The sequence below is a fragment of the Astyanax mexicanus genome, chromosome 22 (genome assembly GCF_023375975.1).
Source record: "Astyanax mexicanus isolate ESR-SI-001 chromosome 22, AstMex3_surface, whole genome shotgun sequence".
Taxonomy (NCBI): Eukaryota; Metazoa; Chordata; class Actinopteri; order Characiformes; family Acestrorhamphidae; genus Astyanax; species Astyanax mexicanus.
The window spans coordinates 20,420,877-20,437,764 of NC_064429.1; the positions used below are offsets into that span (position 1 = coordinate 20,420,877).

Consider the following 16,888-nt stretch of genomic DNA (forward strand, 5'->3'; position numbering starts at 1 on the left):
ATAAAACATTTCCAGTTCAGTCAGGTTTGATAGTTTCCGAGCATAAACAGCCTGCTTTAAATCAAGAAAGAATTATTGCACACTTTCGGTAAATCCTATGAACTTCATTTCACTTTTCAAATACCTCTGTGTTCATCTACTATATGATATATTTAACTAAAATTGCTGATGTGAACAACCAATGATTTATAAAGAAAAATCACGAAAATTATCAGGGGTGCCTGATCTGTTTCGGTGGATGTCCATTTCTTGGAAGGTTTGCAGTTGTAGAAGAATTATTTTTTCCATTTTTGAATATCGTCGCAGTCCTATGAAAAACACTTATCTCCATTTTTGTCAATTTTTAGTTTACTACATAATTTAAGACAAAATTTCAGACAAACTGTCCCTTACACTGTGCCAAAAGTTCTGGATGAACAGACCAATAGAAACTCTTCAAAATGACCTGAAATGAACTCTTTTACATTGACTTCCATTGAAAGTTTACAAGCTTTTTCCTCTCTCCTGTAAAGTTGTTGTTTTGGAGATGATTGGTGTTTGGAGGGGTTTTTCATTGGACAGCGATGATATATAGATTGTACATTGTGCTCCTTGGGATGCTCAAAACTTGGGATATGTTTTAAAAACCTAACCCTGCTTTAAAATTCTCCACAACTCTGACCTGTCTGGTGAGTTACTTGGTCTTCATGATGCTATTTGTTCACTAGTGTTTTCTAACAAACCACTAAGGCCTTTCTCAGGTGTATTTATACTAATTTATACACAGCTGAACTTAAGTTAATTGACTTCTGAAGGAAATGTCCCCCATGTTTAGTTTGTTGGATAGAGATAATATTTTCAAGATTACAGAAAGAATTTATTTTGACTGAAACATAACTTAAATTTTATTTTTTTTATCCTTGTATCCTTATTAATGACTCATCCATAGAGCAAACATTTATTTTCCTATTTTCCTGTTTATTTATTCTTGTCTAGGATTGGTGGTGCCGTGCCCATTGTTTTCTCCTACTTTGCGGAGGTGTTGGCGAGGGAAAAGCGTGGTGAACATCTCAGCTGGCTCTGCATGTTTTGGATGATTGGGGAGATTTACGCCTCAGCCATGGCCTGGGCTATCATACCTCACTACGGTAAGCAAGATTCACAGATGTTTTGTCTTTGACTCATTAATAATTAACATCAGTTTCATAGGTCCTGTGGGTCTCCATGTGATACGCTTAGGCCTATAAATATTTGTATGGTGACACAGTCACTAATTTGGGCTCTGAAGGCCACCACATTGGGTTTGTAATGAAACAAATGAGATGCAACTGAAGTGTAGACTTTTAGCTATTCTACGAAGCATTTAGGAAGGTAATTGGAAGTCTGGAACCTATGGACATCACTAAATGTTGGGTTCCCTCCTTTATGATGCTTTGTGTCGAGCCATTCCAAGCATTTTCCATACTTTCTTCTTCCCATCATGCCGCTACAGGTTGATCTTCTAAAGCTGGGCTAACAAGTCTAATATGGCCTTTCTATTAATGATTTGCAGCTTGTGGTGAACCCTCTGTATTTGCTTTCATTAAGTCTGATTCTTAATGAAAGACTAATATACTGATAAACCTTCTTCCTCGAGAGTGTTCTTTACTTGTTTGGATGTTGTGAAGGTTTTTTTTTTCTGCAAGATAGAAAAATATCCTACGATCATTCCCCACCGTTGTCTGCCGTCCAGGATTTTTTGAGTTCCTGAGCTCATAACTGTGCTCTTTTTTACCAGAATGTACCAAACTGTTGATTTGGCCGGTCCTAACATTTCTGTTTTCTCTTTGATGGGTTTCATCAGCCTATTGAAGGTCTGTTTCACTTTCATCGAAAGCTCATTTGTGGGTTCACAGCCACAGTTTTTAAAACAACACCCTGCCACACCTGGAATTATCTCAATACCTTTTACCTACTTAACTGATAATGAATTAATAAGGGAATAGCCCATACATCCCATAAAATAGCTTTTTAGATCATTTGTCCAATTACTTTTAAACCCCTGGAATGAGAAGGCTTTATCAAATTGTTAAAAATAACATTTTCTTTTGTTGTGTACCTAGATAATACACCCAAGGTTAAAGGGGTAAACTGATGATTATTACATTGACTAGCTACAGGGGTTGGACAATGAAACTGAAACACCTGTCATTGTAGTGTGGGAGGTTTCATGGCTAAATTGGAGCAGCCTGGTGGCCAATCTTCATTAATTGCACACTGCACCAGTTTTGTAAGAGCACAGTTCTGCTCAAAATATTGCAATGCACACAACATTATGGGTGACATACCAGAGTTCAAAAGAGGACAAATTGTTGGTGCACGTCTTGCTGGCGCATCTGTGTCCAAGACAGTAAGTCTTTGTGATGCATCAAGAGCCACGGTATCCAGGGTAATGTCAGCATACCACCAAGAAGGATGAACCACATCCAACAGGATTAACTGTGGATGCAGGAGGAAGCTGTCATAACATAAAACCACGGCTGCCCAAATCACAGCAGAATTCAGTGTGCCTAGTGATAGGGGGAGTCCTAATGAATGGGTTGGGTAATTGGCTGTGTAAATTGGGGAGAAAATGGGAAAAATTTGAAATAAAATTATAAAGAATTCAGTGTGCGCCTCAACTCTCCTGTTTCCTGTTTTCCACCAGAACTATCTGTCAGGACAATAAATTATTGTGGTCTAAAACCTGGTGTTTCAGTTGCATTGTGCAGTCCCTGTACATTCATTTAGATAAAATAAAGCTAAACACAATTCGCCTGGACTGACTTCTTCATCGCTCACAAGATCTAGCTGTAACTGATCAAGACTGATAAAAAACAAGGATCTTGGCAGCGCTAGGTTGGGTTAGCAGCCACGCGACCCGGCTGGCAGTGATGAGTGTAAGTGCGTGTGAAGCCGGGGAGCTTTAGGTTAAGTGATTAATGCGTATAGAGCACACTGCAGGGATATTTAAAGGATGAAGGCGTTCCTGTGGGGGGAGGTACAACATCATGATTTATGAGGACCTCAGTGCTGGAAATAAGCTGCACTCATCAGTAAAGAAACTAAAGAACGGAGAAGAGAGGAGAGGAGAGGGGGATGGTGGTGTGATGATGATGGTTGAGTATGAAAGAAAGAGCCTTCCAGCAGCACGAGTGAGTGTAGTGTAGACTGTAGTGGCAGAGTATTCTGCTTTTTTTTTTTTGGTTCACAATGATTGGAGTGTAATGAGTTTTTTCCCCTTGCCTTGTGAGACAATGTGCAGGCAAAGCATGATTTATGAGTGACCCACAGTAAGCTCCAGCCATATGCCGGCAGACAGGAATACAGGCTGTCAATACTACTAGCTTTAAAGCAATTTAAGCATTTTGACCAAAACAAACTTGCACGATTATCACAATTTTAAAAACACTATTCTTTAGTTTTTAGAGCTTAATGAAATGAATGTACTCTATATGGGCACCTTCGTATCTAACGTTTCTTTCAAACAGAAGTTTGTACTCTCTCTGTTGTAGTAATTTTCTTCTAGAAATCTTCTAGAAATATTTTTCACTTGAAAATACTAGAGAATTAGGGAAAGCTTTGATTGCATTCAGCCACAAAAAGCATTTATGTGGTCAGATAATGGATGTTTGATAATTAGTTCAATAGGGTTGTTAAAAAAAAAGCTCATATTAGTAGGAGTGGGAATCTCTAAGCACTTTACGATTTTCGATTATTGATGCATCTTGATGCATCTTTTTCTTCTATACAGGATTTCTTTTTCCTCATTGCATGTCTACTTGGTACTACTTGGTACTCAACTGAACTTTGACTAGGCCACTCTTAAATCTTAATTAAATTTTTTTGAGCCATTCCAAGGTGGACTTGCTGGTGCGTTTTGGATCATTATCCTGCTGCAGAACCCAAGTAAACTTGAGATTAAGATTAAGCTTGATCTTGAGCCTAAGAAGGATTTTCTAAATGAGAGCAGAATTCATGTTTTCATAAATTATAGCAGGTTGTCCTGTTACTAAAGCAGCAAAGCAGCCCAGACCATCACACTACCACCACCATGTTTAACATTCAGTACGATGTTCTTTTTCTGAAATTATGTGTTCATTGTACACCAGCTGTAACGAGACACACACCTTCCAAAAAAATCCACTTTTGTCTCATAAGTCCATGGAATATTTTTCAAAGTCATGGGATCACCAATATGTTTGTTGGCAAATGTGAAATGTTTTTTTTTTTTTGGTCAGCGTTGGTCTTTGAAATGGAACACTCCCATGGATACTATTATGAAATCATTAACACTGACACTTAACTGAGGCAAGTGAGACCTGCAGTTCTTTAGATGTTGTTCTGAATCCTTTTAAGACCTCCTGGATGAGTTGTCCATGCCCTTTTGGTGTAATTTCTGTAGGCTGGTCACTTATGAGAAGGTGTAACACTGTTTCATGTTATCTCCATTTGTAATTAATAGTCCCAAAGCCTTAGAAAAGATTTTGGAACAGTGTTACAAGAGGAAGGGGTGAAATCCTCCCCCTAAGAATTGGGACAACTCTTCAAGCACCCAATACATCCTCAGGAGCGCTAAAGTTTAGTAACCGAGCTGCTGCTGGTTAACTAGTTACCTTTAGGACATTGTATGTCTTCAGAAAGGGGGAAGGTGGTGCAGAAATGAATTATAATTGTGCATTTCTTATTGTCTCTGTGAAGGGGAGCTGAAATTAGCTTTGATTAGCTTTTATTTTATTTTATTGTTCCGTTCGACCCTAAATTGTCTGTTATTTAAAGTGTAACGGGAAAGTTAGCTAGCTAGCTACTGAGACAAACTACTAGTGATCGTTTTGTTATGCTTGTTATGAAGAATTTGGCAATAAAACATTGAAACTACACATTGAACTATAGTAATATAGTGCTAATCATCACTTTTAACAAGGAAAAATATTTATATTTGTGGGTTTCTTACCAATTCAATTTAATTTTAATTAAGTTTTATTTATATAGCACTTTTAACAACAAAAGTTGTCTCAAAGCAGCTTTACAGAGAAAAACAGGTCTACGCCTCTTATGAGCAGCACCACAGAGATGCCATTTTTATGCTGACACAGTGGCAAGAAAAACTCCCTTTAAGAGGAAGAAACCTTGGAAGGAACCAAGACTCAGTCAGAGGAACCCAATCCTACTCGGGTTGACCCGCTCAGTACAAACAAATAACAAACAACAAACAAATAACAGAACAAAACAGTACAGAGAATGAGCTATAGTTAATGTAACAGGTACTAATTTCTGAACATAAAATGTGATAGGTACGAACTATAGAGCTATGGCTAATATAGAGGGGTTAAATAGAATTGGGCCTTAGACTGCTTCTTTCTGTTAATAAATGAAATCATTTAAAAACTTTCTGTGATATTAAAGTTTGTTTAATAATCAGAAAAATGTAAAAACAAACAGAATCTCTAAGGGGGTGGGGGGTGGGGGGGGCAAATACTTTTCCACAGCATTCATCTACATTTGTACAGATGTAATATGCAGTACATTGTCAGAAATGGTTAGCATGATTCTACCTGTTAAGATAAAAACTTTCCTTTCTTGTAAGCGGCATTGTTCTCTGTCCTCTATAGACCAGAACCTCTTTAGGCCAGAACAAAAGAAGCAAACTTCAGATGCCAGATCTGCAGTCTTTTCGTAGTTTTGTAGTTCAGTAAAGAGGAAATGATGTAAATGAGATAGCTTCATGTACATTAGGCTGCTCCATTCTCTGTCAGGATGATGGAAATCGATGGGAAAGGAGGACCTGGGGCTCAGTAAAGAGGAGGTGAAGGTCTACTGATTGCTTGGTCACGGTTGGCAAGCCTGGTCTCCTCAAGCTCTCCCTCTCTCAGCCCATCCCAGTGCAGGACATTCGTTTAGCGTTGTATTCTTCTCTCTGTATTCTTCTCCTTCTTTTGTTCATCCCGTTGCTTCTCTTTCTCACTCACACCCCCTATAATTCCCTCTTGCTCAATTCTCTCTCTTTCTCTTCCTCATTCTTTCTCCGTCTCCATTTCTGCCTCGTAGAGTGAGGTACGTGCCTAGCATGCTGCTGATTGCCCTGCTCGCTATTGAGATTTCCCATAAGGAAGCAGAATAACAGCGGAGAAGTGCTCCAAGCTTAAAGTATGAGGCATCTCGCTATCAGAGAGATAGAGAGAGAGAGATAGAGAGAGAAAGATACACGGTGGGTGATTCATGGTGATGCATTCACCACTTCATTTGTCTTAAACAGTCCATTAGATCCTCCCCGCTGGTTTCTCACTTCTCATGAGCTATGGGGAGCCGTCTAAGTAGCTCAAGCGGCGCTGCAGTCATCCAGCTTCATACAATGGTCCACCCAACATCACTTCTTTGTAGTTTTACAGATTTAATGTTCAGTAGACCAAATGTAGAACATCCATCCAGCTAGACAGGGTTGGTGTCCAAGTTTGCTTATAAACATGTAACATGAGCTTATTGACACCATTTTAGGAGTAATTGGCGATTCTATGCTTGAGGTGTAAAATCTTGTATTGTTTGTTACAAGACACTAGCTTGCCAAAAGTCACAAGATAGAAATATGTACAATTATAAAATGTTAAAACACCCTCACTTGTTTAGACCTGCATTTTGCTTGATGTCCTTTTTTTGGATTAGTAGGACCCAACAAATATAAAAACTAAACTGTCATCTGTACAGGAAGTAGTTTTTGCAAAAAACAATGTCCTCATATGGGTTCAGTGGTTTATTTTAACGTTTAAAAATGAGCTATGTCATTATTGGAGGACAGAATAAATCCATTTTTTTTCTACAATGTTTCTGTCTGGACTGGCTGTGGAAACTTTTGACTGGGATTCCCGCCATATAAGACCAAAATTGTGAGGTGTAACCTTGTGAGTGAGGTTGAACACAGGCCAGCATGCTCATGCCAAGATATTGTAAATTGTTGTATGGCAGAGGCCTCATTTGCATATGATTATTTGCATATCAGTTAAGTTTGTCTTGATCTCAAGTACTAAGTAATATTTTTAATTATGGAAGGTGAAGTGTTTCTTGTACAATTAAAACTAAAACTTTCATTTTCATATCCTAACGAAACTTGAAATTGTAACTTAAATATCATTTATTGAATTGATATAAAACTGGATTAAATTATAAACCAGAATTGAATCGTTTCGGAAATCAGTGGAGATACCCAGCCCTACATTAGTATCTATATTATTCCATTGTTTTTCCTTGACTGTCTTGCGGTGTTTTCGTGCAGGGGCGTGTGTCTGTTTTTGGTAGCTTTCGTGCCGTGTCCAATATAAACCAAAGCGAACAAGTGGAGGATCATTAGTGTGCTTTTCAAAAATGTGATTCCTTTGCTCAGCCAATTACCCAACCCACTCATTAGGGCTCCTCCTATCACTAGTAATGCCCCAACACACCAGGAGAAGACTAACACATGCCTCCTCTAATACATGTGAAGTTAGCCACCGCTTCTTTTCGAGCTGCTGCTGATGCAGCATTGCCGAGTAGCATCACAGAGCGCTTGAAGGAAAGCACAGCGACTCGGTTCTGATATATCAGCTCACAGATGCCCTGTGCTGCAGGCATCACCCTTTTAGTGATGTGGGGAAAGAGCGCCATCTTCCCACTAGGGCTGGGCGATATGGAAAAAAATCTTATCACGATATAGTTTTCCATGTCAGCTCATATCGATATGTATCACGATATAAATCAAATCACTTTCTGTTACACTTAAAGGTTTCTTTTTACTCATAAGTGACAGAATACGGGAGTTATGGCTAAGCTCACTAGCAGGCTCAGAGCCTTGTGGACAGAGCAATGATGAGGTTGCTCACTGGCAGGTAGTGATGTTATCCACTGCCCCACACCAACCACTATTGTGTTAAACCAGGTTGAAGTGGCCTAAATCATGTTTTACATGTGTGGCAGTGTGATTGACCAAAAATAGACACTGAATAGACTGAATCTGACATTCTCAGTTCTGACTTGCGCCACTGTCATACATGGTATTAAAATCCAATCCACGTTCAGTATTCGCCAACATTCCAGTTTACACAGGATTAATATGACCTGTGATTTTTACGGGTCATTTTATAGAAGGTAAAAGGCTCTGGAGTCTTTACTGTCACGGGAGCTCACCGTCCGTAAAATTACCTGACAAGGTGGATTTAGACAGGACTAAATCTCCAGGGTACACTGCTGATAATTACATTACCCCACTCTCTACATGTAAAATTCATCCCGTCTGAATTGGGCTTCAGACCGATATGTGTAAATAAGCTCTGTTCTGATTGGCTGCACTGTATTACACCTTATTAAAAAAGGCAGCCTGGTCATGAATGAGAAGAGCTAAACTGCTGTGGGCTGTATAGAGTTTTTATGGCATAACAAAACAGTGAATTAAACACAGTATGGCTTTGCAGCTTCCTGTTTATTAGTTTATGTATACATGGACTGGACTTTATTGATTTTATTTTTTATTGCATACAGTCATTTCAGGCCTTCAAAAAAGTTGGGACAGAATATCATTTACCACTTAATAATGTTGCCATTTTTCCTTCCAATGCCTAAAATACTTTTTAACACTGAAGATACCCTGTGATGAACTTTTTTTTTGTCCTTTCTACAAACATGTCTCAAAGGAAAAAATCTGGTGTGAAATTGACCTGGGATGTAGTAAAACATGATAACAAGTATGAACCTTTGTTTCATAGCCCACCTCCATAAACCCCCAGCATTCAGAAATATAACACTTTTAGCCGATGCTCCCAACAGGTTTACAATGCTAGTGATTGGGGCATAGTGTTGCTCATGCAGAGAATTAACAAGCTCAAAGTAGCGCTACACTTCATTCGTAGAATTCTCAGGGCTCTGACATTTAAAACGAGAACTTAGAAAGTGCACAGATAATTAATTAAAAACACTCTTTATACACACAGTACCTTTAGGTAGTTCTCCAGGTGCCGCCATTTTGAAATTAAGTCATGATAAGTCGACTGATGAGTCCTACCCATTTGTTAATGCTTGTCAGTCGATTTATCGTTTCACAGTTGTGAAAGTATAAGGGGAAATTTGTATAGGGAAATTTGCTTAATATTGTTTTTTTATTGGATATTTTATTTTAGCACAGAGGGTGCTATCTTACACCCTGAGAAAGGCACGTAGCAATATTCATTGCTATCTTACACCCGTCATCAGTAACAGTGATTGTGAATATATTTACACCGATGGACGTGGTAGTCTGGAAAGAAGGTCTGTTCAGGTAAATTTCTGGAGTATTACTATCTTGGCAGCGAAAAACTCAGGTGCACCACTTACTGAAAAAAGCTTAGACAATAGTCAACCATCAGACGTTTATTGCTATCTTGGCAACGCAGGTGCATTGTGTGCACCTACGTCCCAGCTCATTACACACGCATAAGAACACACAACAGGGCATAAAGACAACTTTTACATCAATAATAAACAGAACACTAAATAAAATAACATTACTGTTCCTGTAAATGACCTGCTCCAGCACTTTAACAGTTTGAACGGGCAGGTCAGTTTGCTCAGCTGAGAAGCGCAGAAGCTTTGCACTGTTAAAATACCAATCTGCCAAAGTCAAAGCACACCTGGCTCTTAAATGTGAGGCAAATGACAAGCTGATTAGTTTATTTCACGTTACACATTACCAAAACACAATCAAGAGAATTAATCAAAAGAATTAGTACATGCCTTTTACACGTTTCGAACAACGCAAAGCATACTTTTCCTGACATTACTGCCCTTTTCCCGACACACTACCACCCTAAATTAAGCACGGTTGATGATTCACTTATAGGTCCATAAAACATCCGAAAACGCTACTCATTTCTAAAGTGTTTATTAGTACATGTCTTTTGCACATTTTGAGCCACGCAAAGCATACTTTTCCTGTCGTTACGATAGCAAAGACACACTAACACGCCCTAAATTAAGCACGGTTGATGGTTCACTTATAGATTCATAAAATATCCGAAAACGCTACTAATTTCCGTAGTGTTTATTAGTACATGCCTTTTGCATGCTTTGAGCCACACAAGGCATACTTTTCCCGTCGTTATGATAGCAAAGACACACTAACACGCCCTAAATTAAGCACGATTGATGGTTCACTTAAAAATCAATAATAAGGGCCCAGAATATTATAAAACGTTACATTACAAAATCTCATCTCTATCTATTATGCTTTGGATGTGGCTGCTACTTAACTCACAAAATACAATCCATATCTAAATTTATTCACACACACCTATTACTTTGATCACACACACACAAACACACACACACACACACAGTGACACAGACCTGACAACAACCTGTATGGAGAAAAACAATAATAAATAAAACAATAAAACTGAAAATGCTGGGTTTTTTATGTGACAGCTCCACCACTTTCAACTGCAGGCAGTCGTCAACTCGCAAACCTACCGTTCATTGATTTTAGAAGGGAATTAGGGGTTTTTTTTTTCATGCAAATTTGAGCTCCCTCCCTTCCTTTCGAGCAGTCACGACACCCATCTGCTCCTCTTTTTTTAACTGTTTTCTAATGTTCTTCATCCCTTTCCACACTTTCCGTGACACAGTTGCCTAGATTTTGAGAAATGAATGTAGGGTTGTTGTTTTTTATTTATTTTATTTTTTCTGGTGTGCTCGTGCTTCTTTTATGAAGGGATTGAACACACGATTCAATGTCTCAGTACTCTGTGCACATATACGTAGTATATGCATGTGTTGGCGTGAGTGTGAGTCAGATTTAATCCCCTCTTCCAGCATCAGTGTACAGAAGCAGCAGCAGCAACAGCAGGAGCAGTTACACTGGCAGCAGCTCTGGCTGTCTGATATACGCAAGCCTTTTAAAACAGTGCAGGTATGCCGGCTGCTGCTGACTCAATTATGTACATAATCCACATAATGAGATTTCCAATGACATGGGCGAAACACGAACCCTCTGGGTCTGGCTGCTGCCGCCTCACACAGAAGGCAATTACAGCAGCACTAGTTCCCTCTGAGCACGACTCTACCTATGTATTACACAGCGTGTTTTTATACCGTGGGAGGACATCCATAGGCCATCCATGCCTCCATACATACTGTGGCTTGCAAAAGTATTCCTACCCCTTGGAACTGTTGCACATTTTGTCATCTTACAACCACAAACTTAAATGTATTGTATAGAGATTTTAAGTAATACACCAACATAAAGTAGGCAAATAACCAAATAAAAATCTGATCTGAAGTGTGACGTGCAAAAGTATCCATCCTCCTAAAATCCAGTGCAAACAATTGCCTCCAGAAATCATGTAATTACTTACAAGTAACACTCACATCATGCTCATAACCTTGAACATACCATCCCAGCTGTGAAACATGGTGGTGGCAGCACCATGCCATGGGGATGCTTTTTCTTCTTCAATCCTGGAAGAAGGGTGGAGGTTGCAAAGACTTGAGACCTTCCAGCAAGACAATGACCCTAAACATGCAGCCAGATCATATTTAAGAAGACCTGGTCAACATCCTGAACTAAATCCCATTGAGTATCTGTGGCAATAGTAAAAATAGTGAAAATGCTGTTCACAGACGCTCTCCATACAACGTGGCTAATCTTAAGCTGTTTTGTGAAGAAGAATAAGCAAAAATCTCAGTCTATAGATGCGAAAAGCTGGTAGAGACAAACCCCAAAAGACTTTCAGCTGTAATTGCAAAAGCAAAAGGTAGCTCTTTTGAATACTTGATTGAATACTTTTGCACATCGCACCTTTTTTAGATTTGTATTTGATTAAAATTTTGAAAACCATATATAATTTTTTTCCGACTTCACAATTATGCTCTACTTTGTGTTTATCTATCACTTAAAATCTCAATAAAATACATTTAAGCTTGTGGTTGTAAGGTGACAAAATGTAAAAAGGGTATGAATACTTTTGCAAGCCACCGTATTCTTATTCTAGAGACTGTACTCATCAGACATTCAGGTTGTCAAGACACCACACCACCACCTCTACACATTTATGCACAGAAAAGGCTCTCCATCCCACTCGCATACGTTTACACACCTCTCACGTTCAGTTATCTTAAACAGCGCTGTTTTACATCCCACATATTCCTTACATGCAGATTCTTTAACAGCAGGCTTAAACAGTCCCATCAGCCATCACCCTCCATGTCTTTACAGCACTTCTTTTAATCCAGGCATCTATGTATAATCGGCGCATTTATCAAAGTCTTATTTGAATATGTCAGTGGATTTATTCAAAGCTGTCATTTTCTTGCATTAACACCCCCCTCCTCCTTTCCTCCCACCTTCAGAAGCCTCCCCCTCTCCTCCCACACATCAGTGGATTAGTATTATGGTAATTCTTCCAAAAAATATAAATACAGTTTTCAGCAGCTGCCTGGAGGAGGAATTTGTCGTAGGAAGGAACAACATCGTCGTGGTGGCAGAAAAACAAAAAGGACACAAAAGTTATGAAAAGAAGAGAAAGAAGCGTAATAAGCTTAAAATTGAATCTGTGTTTTGGATTAAGTATATATTTTTTCTATTTTCATTGTTTTCAAAAACATTTATTTTACGTTTATTTTATTGTTTAAAGATTGTATGAAAAATGTCAATATCAAATCTAAAATAAATGCTGCCTGGTTAAAAACAGGTAATCACTTGGATTTAACTAAGCAAATAGTTAAGAGCCTCCCATTGGATAATTACTGCATCAGTGATTCATGTTTCCGCTAGCAACAAGTTATTTAACCCTAACTGATGCAGGGAGTAGCTTCTCATCTGTTAAACAACCATGTGAAAAGACTCATCTTGTGGTCGTGGAAAATATGTTAATCTGTTTTAGTAGAGGCAAATTATTGGCATGCATCAAGCAGAGAAAACATTTAAAATCGGGTGAAGAACTGACCAACGCATTATTAAAAAGTGGAAAGACAGTGGAGAAACATCATCTTTGAGGAAGGAATGTGTTTAAGCTCACGCACAATTTATAACCTCACAATGTATGCAGGTTTGGGTGAATGCAAGTTCCCCTTTTGCCATGTTAGTGTATATAAGATTGGACTAACACGCAGCAGTTCAGGAGTGAAGCCAAAACGTCTCTAGCGCTTTTAACCTCATCCAATCCCATGTAAGTAAACAGGGCAAAAAAAGTTTTAAAGGGGACATATTATAAGAAACTTACTTTTTGCGTGCTTTTGTATTTTTGTATTTCCACTCGGATCTTGGCTGTCCCTGTAAACACTCCAATTCATCCATCCGTTTTCTGTGAATCAGCTGAACAAGTTTGGTGCGATTAATTATATGCTTCTATGAGCCGTTCGGATCCTCCCTTGTTGTGATGTTACAATATGGAAACCTGCATTGAACTATCTTTGCACCACTCTTCACTTTTCAGCCCCCACCAGTGCCCCACCCACTAGATTAGTTGAAGATCTGCCATTTCGGTCTGCTGGTTTTACCAGCACTGTGCTTTGTCTGAAGGAGGGATCTGTAACTACAGTCTGGGGCAAGTCAGCAGATGAGGGAGATGTTAATACTCTCAAATAATCAATGTTCTGCTCCTATTGCACTTAAGCACTAAAATAGCTCGTTTGTTTTTTGCATTTTGCAGAAGAGTTATCTTCATGTAGCCAGCAACAGCTTATGTGCATAAAAGTGACAGTGACTAGGCTAGCAGTCAGGAAAGCACAGAGTGCTGCACAGAGATTCCTAGTGGCAGTATAGTGTATTAATGTAATTCTGAGAGACCATAAAATGATATAAATCCGTTGTAACGATGCTGTTGAGGGATATAATTCTGCTCTAAATAAAAGGCTAAATTTCTTTTATAGCTATAGTTAAAAATCACAATTATTTTAATGGCTAGATGTAGAGGATTTAATTTTTATTTGGATGGGTTGGATATGTTAGAGCCGCAGTATAACTAGGCTAATTCAGCTCAAGCAGGGGTGTTTTCTTATAAAGCCATATTTACAGGTCATTTACACTTTAATGTTGTCATTAGTCTCCTACACCACTTTAAATCACGGAAATGACTTTCAAACTAGCTGAAATGCAAAAAGCTTTAGAGAGAAAAAGCAATTACTGAATCCTGAGAGCAGTTAGCTGCAGCAGGAACCTGTTTATAGACCTGCACTTTACATTTTCTCCTGAAATTTCACAGTGTAACTCACTTCTGCACCTCATATAGGCGTTATTTTATAAGCCTAAGTCAACTTTTCTGGTTGTGAGGCTGGTATTATATAATATGTACTGGTCTTTACTGGCCAGTATAGACCAGAGAGGTAGTTTAAAGGGGGTTGTTTGAGATTTATAGCAGAAAAATAGATTATGGCGTGTTCTATTGAATTGGATTCTTTATGCATCTTGTGCCCCCTATTCATAACAGGAGCCACCTCCCACCACTGTGTGCTGTTTTTGTGCTATAGCTACTACGACTGCAATGATTAGTTGACAAAATCGACAACAAATTTTTATGTCGTTTATAACTGAAGCACAATACAAAAGGAAGAAAATACTATTACTATAGTGTACTTATTAATACATAAATAACATACAAAAAAGAGTTCTTTTTATTTAGACTACTGTCAATTAATGTCAAGTACTATAAATATTCCTGGCAATATAGTAATTACAAAAATGTTTAGTAAATTTTGATCAAAACATGGTCAAATTTATACTTAATTTAAAATAAAGACATATTTAATTAGCCTAGGGGGTTGACAATATGGAAAAAATAGGATGTGCGATATCCCAATTTCAATGTGCGATATCCCGATATACTGGTATTGATGTGTGATATTGTGATATTGATGGACAATATCCCGATATTGATGGACAATATCCCGATATTGATGGACAATATCCCGATGTTGATGGACAATATTCCGATATTGATGGACAATATCCTGATATTAATAATGACACTGAATATGCCAATAATGATGTGTGATATTCCTATATTAATGTGCGATATGGCTATATTTATGTGCAATATCCTGATATCGATGTGCAATATCCTGATATTAATGTACGATATCCTGTTTTTGATGTGCAATATCCCGATATTGATGTGTGATAACCCGATATTGATGTGAGACATTCCGATATTGATGTGCGATATCCTGATAACAATGTGTGCTATTCCGATATTGGTGTGTGATATATCGATATTGCTGTGCGATATATCAATATACAATACCCCAATATCATGTGCGATATTGGGATATCATTATCATAAAGAGAGAAAAAAGAGATGACAGAATTAATTGTTGAGTAATTAACAAAAGGACTAATTGAAAACATTCGTATCAACAGAACAATTGATTACTAAAATACTTATAATTATTAGTTGCAGTCCTAATGGCTACGTAGAGTAATACATTACTACTAATAATAATGATAAGAATTATTGTAGTGCTACTGTATGAGTATAATGCTGTAATAATACTATAATAATAATAAATACTAGTGTTGGTTGTGATTAATGGCAAATCATTTCCAAAAATTCTAAAATAGTTAGACATGACCGCAAAATATCAACTACCGCCATATTACCAGTCTCACATTGAGTTCACATTGCAGATGTTTATGCATGATACTATATTAATATCCACTCATTTCATGGTGAAATGGCTTCTACATATGTTTCAGCATCATATAACTGATGGTGTTGCAAAGCAGCTTTATAGAAATCTGATTGTAACAGCTCATAAACAACTCATAAAACGTAAAATCCGTGAGCAACGTGAAGCAAAAGTGGCAAGTAAAAACTTCCTCAAAGCTGAAGAAAGAAACCTGGGATTGAAACAAGACAAGGAAATATCAAGGTTTGCGTTCTAGGTCTTGGGCCTTCCAGCAAGACAATGACCCCAAACATATTTCAAAAAGCATTTATAGAATGGTTAGAAATAAAGCACTGGGGAATTCTGAAGTGGCCAGCAATGAGTCCAGATATAAATCCCGTTTAACAGCTGTGGAGAGATCTTAAAATTGCTGTTGGGAGACAGTTCTTCAAATATGAGACCTGGAGCAGTTTGTAAGAGAAAAGGTGTGAGAAACTTGTGGATGGGTATAGGAAGCGGTTGATTTTAGTTTTGTTTTAAGGGTGTGCAACCAAATATGAAGATATTAAGAGGGTACCACTAATTTTGTCTGGCCCATTTTTTGAGTTTTGTGTAAAATTATGTAAATTATGTAAAAAAACACTTTAAGCCATGACTTGTGTAATATCAGATATTGGCATTAGCCCAGAATTCCCACATCGAAGCGTCACTAATAAAAACTAACACGGTTAACACTGTGGGTCCTATTTTAGAGATCTAAAGGCAAGCTCCTATCATAACGACGGGAAAAGTATGCCTTGTGCGTACCAATCTGCATGTCATTTGCCTCACATTACCTTTAAGAAACAGGTGCACTTTAATTTTGGTGGATTGGTATTTTAACAATGCAGCACTTCTGCACTTCGCAGCAGAGAAAACTGACCTGATTGTTCATGCTGTGAAGATGCGTGAGCTGCAACAGCAATGTTATTTTTATACTGTTTGTTGTTGTTGTTGCAAAAGTTAGGTTTGTGCACTGCTGTGTGTCCTTGTGTGTGTTATGAGTGGGGGTTTATGTGCTGCCAAGATAGCAATGAACGTTTGACGGCCTAGGCGTGTTTCAGTCAGTGGCGCTCCTGTGTTTTCCATTTGCCAAGATAGCAATACGCCAGAAATTTACATTAAAATACACCCCACTTCCAGACCACCACACCCATCAGCATAGATTTATTTAGAAGCTGTGTCGCTATTTATATGATGCTGGCACAAGGTGTGAAAATAGACTGTTGGTGGGGTGAAAGATAGTTTTAGC

General features: G+C 38.2%; 1 protein-coding gene across 1 annotated transcript in view; it reads left to right on the top strand.

Annotated features, from left to right (window-relative positions):
- sv2ca (synaptic vesicle glycoprotein 2Ca) overlaps positions 1 to 16,888 on the top strand; it is a 71,374-nt gene that overhangs the window by 38,004 nt on the left and 16,482 nt on the right. The window contains exon 4 of the mRNA XM_015608127.3: positions 976 to 1,127. Coding sequence (XP_015463613.3) covers positions 976 to 1,127 — 152 coding nt within the window. The remainder of the gene's footprint in view (positions 1 to 975; positions 1,128 to 16,888) is intronic.